At 51.7% G+C, this 12,246-nt stretch overlaps 1 protein-coding gene across 1 annotated transcript; it reads right to left on the bottom strand.

The window, feature by feature from the left end:
* Positions 1–415: 415 nt before the first annotated feature.
* On the bottom strand, positions 416–1,427 carry LOC134533437 (uncharacterized). The gene is made up of 2 exons (XM_063370960.1): positions 787–1,427; positions 416–668 (listed from the first exon to the last, which is right to left on the bottom strand). The coding sequence occupies exons 1-2, from the start codon at positions 1,425–1,427 to the stop codon at positions 416–418; spliced, it is 894 nt and encodes a 297-aa protein (XP_063227030.1).
* Positions 1,428–12,246: the final 10,819 nt, after the last annotated feature.

The raw sequence follows: 12,246 nt of genomic DNA, 5'->3' as shown, positions 1-12,246 counted from the left end.
TGGGCGGTGTTCAGTGCGGTGAGTGGGTCCTTGAGACTGGCGGCATGTTTGGTTTGTTGTGCCTCAGTCGTTGGTCCATGGCGTCGACCTCTTGTGGTCCGCTTGCGTAGGGCTGTCTCCTGTGCTCCGGGATACCTGGAGCTTCGCTGGTCTCCGTGTCGTTGGGGTCGAACAGTTGGCGTGGCTCCGATCCTAGACGCGGCGCAGATGTTCCCTCATCGGGTTCTTCTATGAACATTCTGAATGTGGTGTCCGTAAGAGAGGCTGAGTGTCCCCATGCTCCGCGTGTCGGACTTACACAGTGGGTAGCGTCTAAGTCCTCTGGCTCCTCCGTGATTGCCGTCACGTCGTCCGGTTGGGGTGTCAAGTCCCCTGTCGCCATTTCTGTGATTGTTGCATGCTCGTACTCTGTCGTTCACCCTTGTTGGTGAGGCGTCATTGCCTCGTGCGGGTTTTCTGGCACGGGTGGTAGTCGGTCTCTTGAGTTTTGTGCGCTCGTCTCTAGTGTTGGTGGTGTGTCATCGTGGTTGTCACTTGTGCGTGTTGAACTGGGACCCTCCTCCGGGTTGTCGTGTTCCAGGGGTTCGTCATGGTCTTGGTCTTCTGGTGGAGGTTCCCCGGGGCTAGAGGTGAGGCGTAAGTCGTCGCGGTGGATTTTTCGCACTCGTCTGCCTCCGAGTCGAACCAGGTACGACGTCCTCCCTGGAGGTCTCTGCACGGTGTAGCCCCCCCCCCCCCCCCCAGCGGGGTGCTAGCCCGGCGCAGTAATTGCGCGGTGTTGCGGACAGTGGGTGGACGCGGGCGTATAAGCGATCACCTGCTCGTACCGCGGGGGGCTCCCGCGCTGTCTTGGGGGTGATTTCTTGCATATAATTCGCCTGGCGCTGCCTGGCGATCTTGTGCATTGCGGTCAGGCGCCGTGCATGCTCCCTCTCTCCTTCTCCCGCGTGTGGGACACTGTGGGTAGCCCACTCGCCTAGCAGTGGCAGGTTGTTCCCCTGCACCATCTCCGCCGGGGTTCGTCCGGTCGCGGCGTTTACGCGGCGGCGGGTGCAAAACAATGCGTCGACGACGTGCTGGTCCCACTGGGTGTGGTCGTCGCCCAGCCTGAGGCGGAGTTGGACCTTCAAGTCCTGGTTCCTCCGCTCAGTGGGGTTGTCCCTGGGGTGGTAGGCTGGGGTGGTGTGGTGCTGGATTCTCATCCGGTTGCACCAATCTTGCCACTGTTTGCCCAGAAATTGGCTGCCGTTATCTGTCAGCGCTGATTGCGGGTAGCCCCACCGAGGCAGGAACTCACGAGTCATGATGTAGATGATGGTGGTGGCCCTTGCGTTGCTACAGGCGTACGCTTCTGTCCATCGCGTAAACATGTCAGTTACCACGAGCAAAAATCGTTTGCCCCTGGGTGACCAGGGGTAGGGCCCCATCACGTCCAGCGCGATGGTCTGGAATGCTTGTGTCAGTTGGCGGGGTTGTTGTTGTTGCTCGCCGTCCCGCCGGCGCGCTTTACGTACTTGACACACCTCGCATTCCCGAACATATTCCCTGACATCCCTTGCCATCCCGGGCCAGTGGTGGTGCTGTGAGACCGCTCTCTGTGTTTGGTCTGTGCCTGGGTGGCCTGCAAGGTCATGGTCGTGAAAAAAGCAGAGTACCGCCTCGCGCGCTTCGGGTGCACGTACGTCTTCCAGTCTCCCGCGCCCCCTGGGGTGCGATTTAGGATTCAGTTCGCTTCGACTTTCCAATTGGCGTGGGGTTCCTCTCCTAAACGACGCCGACGTCGGTTGGCCTCGGGAGACTGTTGTTGGGCTGCCAGTACCCTTTGGTCCAGGTCAGCGGCGGTGTTAGGTGGTGTGTCGGCCCCTTCCTCATCAGTGATTATGCGTGTGCACGTGGCTGGTGGGTGGTGCCAGCCATCCCTCGGGGAGGGGGGTAGCATCTCCTCCCACCCCTCGGCATCTGTCACTTCGTGCTGGTCGCTCGGGTGCCTGGATAGCATGTCTGGCAGTTGGTTCTCCTCTCCTGGTACGTGTTCGACCACGAAATCGAACGACTGGAGTAGGAGAGCCCAACGTATCAGTTTACCCTTACGCCCTTGCATGTTCTGGAGCCAGGTGAGGCAGTGGTTGTCCGTACGGAGGGTGAATGTCCGCCCTTCGAGGTGGGGACGGTACTTTTTGATGGCCCATATCGCGGCTAGGCATTCCTGCTCATTGCTATGATATTTTCGCTCGGCGGACCCAAATTTCGCGCTGGCGTACTCAATGACCTGTTTGTTTCCCTGGTCATCCGCCTGAAAAAGTACCGCCCCTACTCCTAGTGCGCTGGCGTCGGTCTGGAGTATTAAGGAGCGTTCGGGGTCAATGCGTGCTAGCGTATGAAACCTGGTGAACGCGCCCTTTACCTGTTCAAACGCCTGTTGGGCCCAGGTGTTCCAGCGGTAACGAGTCTGAGGGGACAGCAAATCCGTGAGGGGTGAAATTATGTGGGAAAAATTTGGTATGTAGTTTCTCAACCAGTTGACCAGGCCAATAAATTGTTGCAGTTGTTTCCGCGTATGCGGGGCCTCTGCCGCTGCGATTTTTTTTAGGTGGGATGGTTGAGGGTGGCTCCCTTCCGCATTGATTAGGTGCCCCAGGAATTCTACTTCTCGCGTGCCTAGATGACATTTCGCTGGGTTGGCCGTTAGGTGGTGGGTGGCGAGCCGTTCGAGGACTAGGGCAAGGTGGCGACAGTGGTCCTCCCACGTCTCCGAGAAGACGATGACGTCATCCAAGTACACGAGAGCAAATTGGCCGAGGTACCCCTCCAGCACGCAGGTCATCATGGCTTGGAAGGTAGCCGGCACACACTTTAGGCCAAAGGGCATGGCTCGGAACTGGAAACGTCGGCCGTCGGGGATCGTGAATGCCATTTTCTCTCGGTCCTGCTGCCGTATGGGCACTTGCCAATAGCCCGATTTGAGGTCTAGTGTGCTGAATTCCCGGGCTCTACCGAGACTGGCTACGGCGGTCTCGACGCTGATCTGTGGGGGTGGCGAACTGATTGTCACAGCATTTAGTGAGCGGAAATCTGCGCAAAAACGTAAGGTGCCGTCCTTCTTGGCTGCCAGTACTATGCATGCGTTATATGGGCTGTTGGAGGGCTCCATTACCCCGCCGTGCAGCATTTCCATCACCTGTTCGCGTATTATTCGCTGTTCCCGAAACCCGTATCCGCGGGGTGACTCGTAGATGGGTTGGTCGGTGGTGGTGGGGATGGAATGTTCGGCTACTGTTGTGCGCCGTAGGGGCTCAGTGGTTGTGAACACGTTCCGTTGTTCACGCAAGATTTTGTTCACCGCATCTTCGAACTCAGGTGGGACATTATGACGTAAGTCAGTGAGGGACACGCCTCCGTCTTCCGGTGTAGGGGCCCGCCCTATGGCATAGACTACGAACCTTTCGGACCGTCCGACATTTACTTTGGCGGGGCCTAGTTCCAGTACTGCGTCGTGCTCGGTCAACCAAGGTTGCCCTAGCACGAGCTCCTCACTTAAGTCGCTCACAACGATGGCAGTCATGTTAGTAATCAGCTCCCTTAGGCTTATCTGGATGTCTTCGTACCCCACCATCTGGCCGGCGTGCATGGTGGTGGCCAGGCGCAGCTCGCCCCGGTGTGGGCGAAGGGCGCCAGGTGGTACCAGTGAGGGGTGGATGAACACATGGCTCACTCCCGTGTCCACGAGTGCAATGGCTGGCTGGTTGTTGATTTCCACTGGTATGCGAAGCAGGTTGTCCGGTGGTTGGGTCAGTTAACCCAGTCTGGGTGGGGGGTGCCCCCCAGGGGCTGTGTTGGTCATCGCATTTGGTTGGTCGTTGTTGTGGTTTGTTGACATTGCGTTCGCGTGTGTGGTGGTTCCCTCGACTGTTGTTGTCGCAGGGGGGTGGTCGGTGGTCACTTGGTGGGTTGGGGGACTCTGTTTCAGTTCCCCCTTGGTCCGTTTCCCGCTGGTTGTGTGTCGCGCGGCGGTTATTGACGTGTGTTCCTCTGCGCGTTCCCCCTCTGTGGGCACTCATTGTGCCAGTGGAAGGTGCCCCTTGGGCATCCCAGTTGGCAGTGTGGTGGTCGGGGGGCCGCGTTAGCGTCCGCTTGAGGTGACTCCGGCGCATAGGGAGGGTGTAGGCCGTCGAGGGATGGGGCCTCGCGTTGTTGGGGCGGTGGTGCCCCTTGGATGGCTAGTAGGCGCCGGTCATTTGGTGGGTGGTGGTCCTCCCGGTTTTCCCTGCGAGGGTTCCTCCATCAGGCCCTCTGGAAGTTTTGTTCTGTGGCCACTGCCAGCTGGACGTAGTCCTCGACGGTGGTGGCACGGCTTATGCGTAGGAAAGGCTGTAGTTCGTCTCTGAGTAGTAGTGTGATCGTGGGCAGTGCCCTGGTCGGTTCTACGAGTGGCGATATCCGGCGGAATAGCTGTAGCTTGTGGGCTATGAAATTTTCAACTGGTTCCCCTTCTCGCTGCGTGCTACTATAAAATTGTGAGGTGCATTGTACCAGCGTAGATCCGGCATTGAAACGGTGGTTGAGGGCCTCGGTGAACTCTGGCCATTCCATGTCGGCCCATCCCCATAGTTGCCACCATGCGTGGGCGGGTCCCCGCAACCGTTCGCTGGTCCTCTCAGGCCACTCGTAAATGGTTATCCCGCTGCACGCCAGGCACACTTCGCATTGATGTGTGTATGCTAGGGGGTCTTCGTGTGGTGCTCCGCTAAACTCCGGTAATTTTGACATGTAGTTCACTGTCCGTGTCGTGCATGCACGTGTGGCGTCGGGTCGGGTGATTATCCCGCCCTCGGCCGCGGTGGTGGTGCGGGTTGCATGTCCACACTCAGGGCGGTTTCGTATCGGTTGCCGTGGTTGTTGGCATAGGTTGTAGTGGCATGGCTAATCCCGTCTCTATTTTTCCTTTCCATATCTGATCCCAATTTACTTCCCATTGTTCGTGTTTCATGTCAATCGTCGGTGGTGTTTTGTCCAGTGGTGGGCATTGGCAGGTGCTCCGCCAAGGTAATGGGCCTGTCAGTAGATCCATTGCTCTAGGCCATTGGCATTGTGTGCATGTCGCGTGAGCTACATTTGGCAGCATAGCGCATGGTTAGGCGCGGTGTTGTTGACAGCTGAGCTCTGTTGAAGGAACGGGCGCACGTAATCGCGCGCGCGCCACGCGGGTGTAGTTGTGAAGGGGTTGAGGGGGGAGGGGAGGGTTAAATGCCCGGACAGCCGCACAAAGCGGACGGGTGGAGGATTGAAGAAGGGGGAAGCTGTACGGATGGCCGCGCGAAGCGGAGAGTTGCTATGGGGTGGAGGGGTGGGGGAGTAGCGCCCGGACAGCCGCACAAAAGGGAGAGCGAAGATGTGTGTGGAGAGGTGGGGTGGTGGGGGGAAGGGCGTTCAGCCCGTCGCGCGAAAGAGAAAGCGGAATGGTGCGGAAGTGAAGAGGGGTTGGGGATGGGCGCTGGGCTGTGACGTCCAGGGGCGAATATTCCATGGAACCAAGGGAACCATTGGTTCCCTACTGCTGACAAATAAATAAAATTAATATATTACTACTTGTCTACTGTCGTAAATAATTCAACTCGTATTTTTTGAACAGCTTGCCCTAACACTTTGTGTAGGCGCGTTCGCGCGTTAAACCTCTTCAGCTATCGCTTTATCTCTCTCACGCCTCTATTTCTCTCTCTGCCTTCCCCGCTCCCGCAACCCCCCCCCCCCCCCCCGGGGCAACCATTGCTTTCTGCACCTTCATTGGTGGCCGACTCCTCTCCGCCTTCGCCTTCGGGTGTTTCTGTGAGCACTCAGCTTCGGCTTCCGACCTGGGGAATCAAGCCAGGAGCTGGTTCCATCGCGTGCCGCGTGGCGTATTCTCTAGAGAAATTGTGTGCTTCGCGTTGCGTAAAATAACTCGCCTGACAGCCTGAAAGCAGATTTACTACATTAAGAATACGTACTTTATAATACTTAATTACGTCCCAAGTTTTTGATGAAGAGTTTCGTCAAATTCAAAAGTGGCCACATAGCTACAGCATTGTTGACCTCGCTCATTGCGGTAGGCTTGGCCAAGAGAACCAACAGTCTATTCTGCGGGCCCTGACCATGGAGGGGATTTTAAGGGGAGTGCAGAGGGACGAAGCTGTCGCAGGAGGGGAGGGAGCGGCAGGAAACAGACGCGCTTGTGACTGCGTGGTAGAAAATTTTAGAGGTGTAAAAGTAACGAAAAAAAGCATATCCGTATGTATTCGTTACTATAGTAATTAGTACTCGTTACTATCGTATCGTTACGTTACTCGTTACTTCTGATACCGCATAACATGCTATGTTATGTTGCAGAAACGAATCGAGTCGTATTGCCTACGCGTACAGTATGACGTCGCGTAAATAATAATAAAAAGAATATATACAATTAACAATATTTGATAATTAACAGTTTTTGTTAACCAAGAAACAATTAAATCTCATTAGAGCGGCTTTATTATTTTATCTATTTTAATATAAGAACAAAAAAACGTGAAAATACGCGATACTAAAAAACAAAAACATACATATTTCTCATTTGTAAAAAATACTTTCTTACGTTGTTTTTGTTCCAATCTCAAACTTTGTCTTCACACACAATAATAATAAACAGTAAAAAATTATTAATATTTATATAAAATAATTAATAAACAGTAAAAAAAACTTGAACGACGAATTTCCAAATTATACTTTACATAATAAACAAACATCGTTCTTTGTAACGTAAATTCATCGAATATGCGCGCGCATGCGTAAAACACGAAAAATGCGAGTAACGAAATGCATCCCTTTGTAACGTTTCGTTACTTGTAACTAGATGGCGCACCCGTTACTCAGTACCGAATACATACGGTTTGCTACAGCTCTAGAAAATTTACTTGTTTCATCTTTTGGTGCTAAAAGTTTTGAACAAAAACTAGTTTTAATTTTGCATGGTAGACCCACGCCAGACATATCGTGTATGGTAACAAATGCTAAATCAAGCGGTGTGCAGTGCAAAAGACACTTCAAATCTAATAAGCGAAATAGCCTAACAAAATGACCATACATGCTCATGCTTGAAAGTGAGAGTTAAGATTATTAAATTCTGTGTGACTTTAACATGTATTGCATTGACTACCAAAATCATAATTTCGTGAATTTTGATATAGGTATTTTGGTATCTTGCTTCGTGTAACGACGATTGATCAAGTTTTAGTCATACCAGCTTTTTAATTTTATTATAATATAGGAAATGTTGACTTAACATTTTGAAGAGAAATTCTTAGGCCTAGCTTTCATTGACACTTAAAATTGTTTTGCTGCGGAAGCCGCCTTATTAGTCGAGGCAACAAAAGAAAAATAGATGAAAAACATACTAATAGACCCATTGGTGGTGAACGGGAGGTGGGAGGGCTGTTTAAAGGTACAATTCATAGCTTATGCTTAAGTATTTTCCAAACTATGGGTTTTAGCAAAGAAAAAACCATTTTGATACAAAATTAAAGAGCATAAAATTTCCTACAAAAGAGATACGTTAAACCGCTTAAATAGCACCAATTTGCACCTTAAAATAAAAATTTTCCGGGGGAGGACCCCCGGACCACCCCACCATAATAGGGGGTGACAGTGAACATACTTGGTTCCCCCACTTTGGAATTCACCCTTCGCCACTGGTGACGTCGCTCGCCTGCGTCGCGCGTTCTGCTGGAATGTCGTGCGCTGGGGGAGGGATAGAGGGATCCTTTGTCTGCTGCTCCTGGCGCGTCAGCCTGTCTAACCCTAGCGCGTCCAAAATGGCCGTTTTCTTGCAGTTTGTTCGGTTTTCACGTATTTTGTTCAAAATTTAGCCACATGCAGGGGCGCCATTTGCCGTCAGCCGCGGTCACGTTTTCGATGTCGGGCACAAGTCCTAGCGGGGTGGCTGGCTTTTTTAGAGATTTCTGTTCCGGGGGGCGCCAGGTTAGCTCGGTGTCTAACCGTGTGATGGTCGTGGGTTCGTTACCCCAGCGTGGCCTGCTAGAACCGTCGGCGGTGATATAATTTGGTTCCTGATTAGGTTGGGTTGTTTATGTTAATTTACATACACGGTTCTAGTTATTTTACGGGTCGCACATCGTGCGGGGTGGACGTTTTATTGTTCACGATTTACACTGGTTCATTACATTGGGCGCGAGCTCTACTCGGCGATACATGACTGCCAGTGAGGCTTCGGAACACGTAGAAGTTTTGGTTACACTATTACACGATTACACTTGAAAAAACTGCACACTGTGGTGCTCTTACGTACACGATTACACTCCACACGTTATCTAAGAGGGACACCTGCGTGCCTCTATGTGTGTTTACTTATTAAGCCCTCACGCCAGTCGTGGGTGGGGGGGGGAAGCTTGATTGTTTGTCGGCAAATCCCGTAAATAGTCTCTACGTTGCGGGCCGGGCCACTTGCGTGGGCCGCGGTCCGTAGGCTAAATTAGGTTCACAAGCGAAGTGTCGTTGTGGCCAGTGCCGGTGCACACGGCTTTTAGTTCAAGTTCTGGGGTAGCGGGAGTCGGCCCGTGCCGTACGTTGAACTGCCCCGTGTAACCACTGGTGTGGGGAGTTTTATTAATGAGCGGCTAGGTTAGTACCTACACCGGAAAAGGACCGGGGACACACGGGGAGTTTAATTGTAAAAGAAAAGGTTGATGTTTTAAATGACTATATTTACCAGTAGTACTCGGTCGGTGAACAAAGGGTGATGACTCCCCGTGTAACGCACGTCCGCCCCGGCCCGCGAGCTGCTCTCAACTGGCGTGTGACCCTGGCGCGAGGGAAGGGCTCGGCCGTTCTCTCGCGCCAAAGTTTCCCAAGTTCCGTTATTCGGAAATTACTATGTTTACAAAAGGCTGAAGGCCACTTAAAATTCCTAATATTATTACTAATGACAAGTTCTGACAAAATACTCTCTTAAATAATTGCAATTTAGTGTTTCACGTAATAAAGTTTGAATTTGTAGCGTCACACCAGAGACTGTCTATCTTTTGTTAACCGCTCTGGGGCTAATCAATTATGTAAGCACTGGGTTGCACACTGATGTTAATTAGTTGCTGTATTTAAGTTAGGCTGAAGGCCGCAAGGGGGACACTAACACACGTATTGTTTACTTAATACGTGTGAGTGACCCGGGCACTCCTACGTCACACTCTATTAGTAAGGGGCTTTTGTTTGTTTCTGATTAATTAATTATTGTGTGGGGAATTTTTTAGGCACGGGGAGTGCGTTGCATGTGTAATTAAACTGGTTCACTATTCTCTACCTTGGGCTGCGGTCCGCTCACTTGACTCAGGTGGGCCATGGCTAGGGGTGCTTTCCATTAGTGGAGCCGAGTACTGGCGGGTGCAGGTCGGGCTTTGGGGTGGCCTTCGGCCGTACGATATCAATGTAAAATATTATTAAAATTGAAATGTTCAAGCTATCTCAGTACAATAATAAACTTGGATAGTGAGACACCATACGAATTATGTTTGAAATTATCTGCTCAGCTAACTTTTTTCCTAGCCTAAGTTTATCTAAATGTGCATTGTAAGGGGGGGAGTGTCCAGTTTAGGGGAGGGCCTATGTGTGTCTCAGGCCAAAGCCTATATGCTCTACCCTGCGGGGTTTAAACCATGCTGCACAATGGTATGTGCATCATGTGCTTATGAGTTTTTATTGGTCAGTCGGGGCTTCGATTGGAGCCATAGCTGGCACCCCTTTGGTTGCCTAGCCTAAAAGCTAACTAAAGTGACCCAGGTAAAACCTGCATAGACATAGGGAAAACCCTAGGTAGGGTCATGCGGAATCAATTAATCATGCATTAATGCAAGCAAGAAAACTACTGGACAAGAGGAAAACATGTCCAGGTAAGAAGAGTTAAACGGGTCAGAAAGAATCAAACATGCAGGGGTTGGGCGCTTTGACCTTGCGGTCCACATTAGTATTGTTGGGCACATCTGGGTTGTATTTACCAGGGGCGCATGCACCTCCAGGAGTGGGCGACTTCACTCATCAGCCTAACCCAGCTGCCCAGACAGCCACCTGTAAAGAAGAAATGGGCCACTGTAAATACTCCCTTTCCATAGCGCTGGAGCTGCGGCTAGGCCAGTGGGACCGCCTCGGTTCTAGCAATATTTACAGTGGCAGAAGGCGTCGAGGCAAGCCGTGCAAGCTGGTAAACCAACTGATTCGCTGGCAGCTAGGTATGGCTTGATGGCTGAGAGCATAAGTTCTCTCGACGGTGGGCAGACGAGCCAGTAAACCGGCTCAAACTGCGGGCGCACAGGGTTTCAGGCAGCCCGGCGATGCTCCATCTTCATCTTTCTTCTTCCAGTCATCAGCCAATTACCGTTCAAGCCAGGGTGGGGGTAAGTCTTCTAGGCGAATGAAGTATCTTGCTGTTTTGGACCCTCTTGTCCTCCAAATTCCCCAAGTCGGTTTCAGGTTGCACTGCCCAGGGCTACCACTGGCTTGAACAGAGCTACGACTTGCCGTCGCCCGGGTTCTCATGTTCGAGACTCGGCTGTGTCCTAGCGGGAAGGCTGTTTTCTTGCAGGAAAACGTGTCCGGGAGGGCGCCAGGCTAACGCGGTGGTTATCCACGAGGTGGGTCGTGAGGTCCGAAGGCCCCTGTGTGGCCCACTAGGAACGACGGCGGTTGTGGTGATGTTAGGGGTCCCTAATGCCTGTTGTACTATTGGCCCTACACAGCATAGGACGCTGATCCCTAACTGGATTGGAGGGGTTTGCAAATAACGTACACGGTTTTTCACTATTGTTTACACGTCGCACACAGAGTGTGCGGAGTGGACGTTTAATTACGTAGTAGTTACACTTGCAGTTACATTCACACGATTTCCCTACATAAAGTACACTATCATTATACACTGGGCACTCTGATGCACCATCACTAAAATTATGTCCTCACGCCAGTCGAGGTTGAGGAAGAGAGTTTTATTTGAGTCGCCGTATGCTGCACTGCCCCGCGCAATGTGTTTTGCAGGGAGTGTGATATTTACGCTGCTGGGATAGGCCCTACACCGAAAAAAGGACCGGGCGCACACGGGGAGTGATTAAAAAAGGTTTCGATGTTGGACTATAGTTACCAAAAGGAAGTTCAGTGAAGACTAAGAGATGATGGCTCCCCGTGAAACGTGCGTCCGTCCCGGTCCGCGAGTCGCGCTGTACTGGCGTCTGGCCCTGGCGTGAGGGGAGGGGTGAGCTTCCTGTCGCGCCAGGGTTTCTAAAGTTCCGTTATTAGTAAAAAATTATATTAATAACAAAATGTAAGTGGCTCTAAATTCACACAATAAAACTTAATAATTATATATATATGTGTGTGTGTGTGTGTGTGTGTTAGAAATGACATGTAACAAGTTTTTATAAAATAAGTTTGAATTATCAGAGTCATACTGGAGACTGTTCGTCACTTGCTCCAGTGGCGAATGATAAATGCTAATTTGGGGCTGTTTTAATAAAGTCACATATAACACTATTGAAATCAGGCTGAAGGCCGCAAGGGGAGCACTCACAGCTGTTTTATTAAAAAAAAAACTACACGTGAGTGACCCGGGCACTCCTACGTTGCACTTGTGTTGCACGGTGTTGTTAATTTAAAGTGGCGTATTCTTTAAAGTGTATTGAATTTACATACCGTGTACGTGACTCGGTTTGTCTTGCCGATTAAGTTAAGGGCGTTGATAATACCTAAGTTCCACGGCGCTCGTCTGACTCGGGTGGGCCATGGCTAGGGGCGCGTTCCGTTAGAGGGGTCGGATACTGGCAGTTGCAGGTCGGGCTTTAGGGTGGCCTTCGGTTGGACGACGTCAGACTTGAAGGCAATGCTGTCTCTTCCTTCAGAGTTCCGGTGCTTTTCAGTTCTGTTGCGCGCGCAGCATTTCGCAGCTTCTCCAGTTCTAACTCGCAGTTCGTCAACACTTCGCATCCAGGGCACATCGAGCTCCCCTGCGGTGCCTTCGCCGATGAAACCGCTTCCAGCTGCGTGCCGATCAGCATCCAGGCTACCTTTCACCCCGAGAGCCGTGATAACAACTCCATCAGGCCGGCCAGTGATCTGCAGACTGCTTTTGGTTATTCAGTCACTCCAGCGAGATTTCAACTCTCGGGCTGGGATTCCCGTATCCGCCACCCGCGGGATGCGGTCGATAGCAGATTGCACTGCTAAGTCTCCCCCAGGCAGTAC

Source organism: Bacillus rossius, chromosome 6, assembly GCF_032445375.1.
Source record: "Bacillus rossius redtenbacheri isolate Brsri chromosome 6, Brsri_v3, whole genome shotgun sequence".
Taxonomy (NCBI): Eukaryota; Metazoa; Arthropoda; class Insecta; order Phasmatodea; family Bacillidae; genus Bacillus; species Bacillus rossius.
This window is presented reverse-complemented; position numbering and strand designations above follow the sequence as displayed.

Coding starts and splice junctions, on each gene's coding strand:
- LOC134533437 (XM_063370960.1), bottom strand. CDS start 1,427: ATGGGGCCCTACCCCTGGTCACCCAGGGGCAAACGATTTTTGCTCGTG. Junction 669..786: donor TACGCCCGCGTCCACCCACT/GTCCGCAACACC, acceptor ACTCGGAGGCAG/ACGAGTGCGAAAAATCCACC.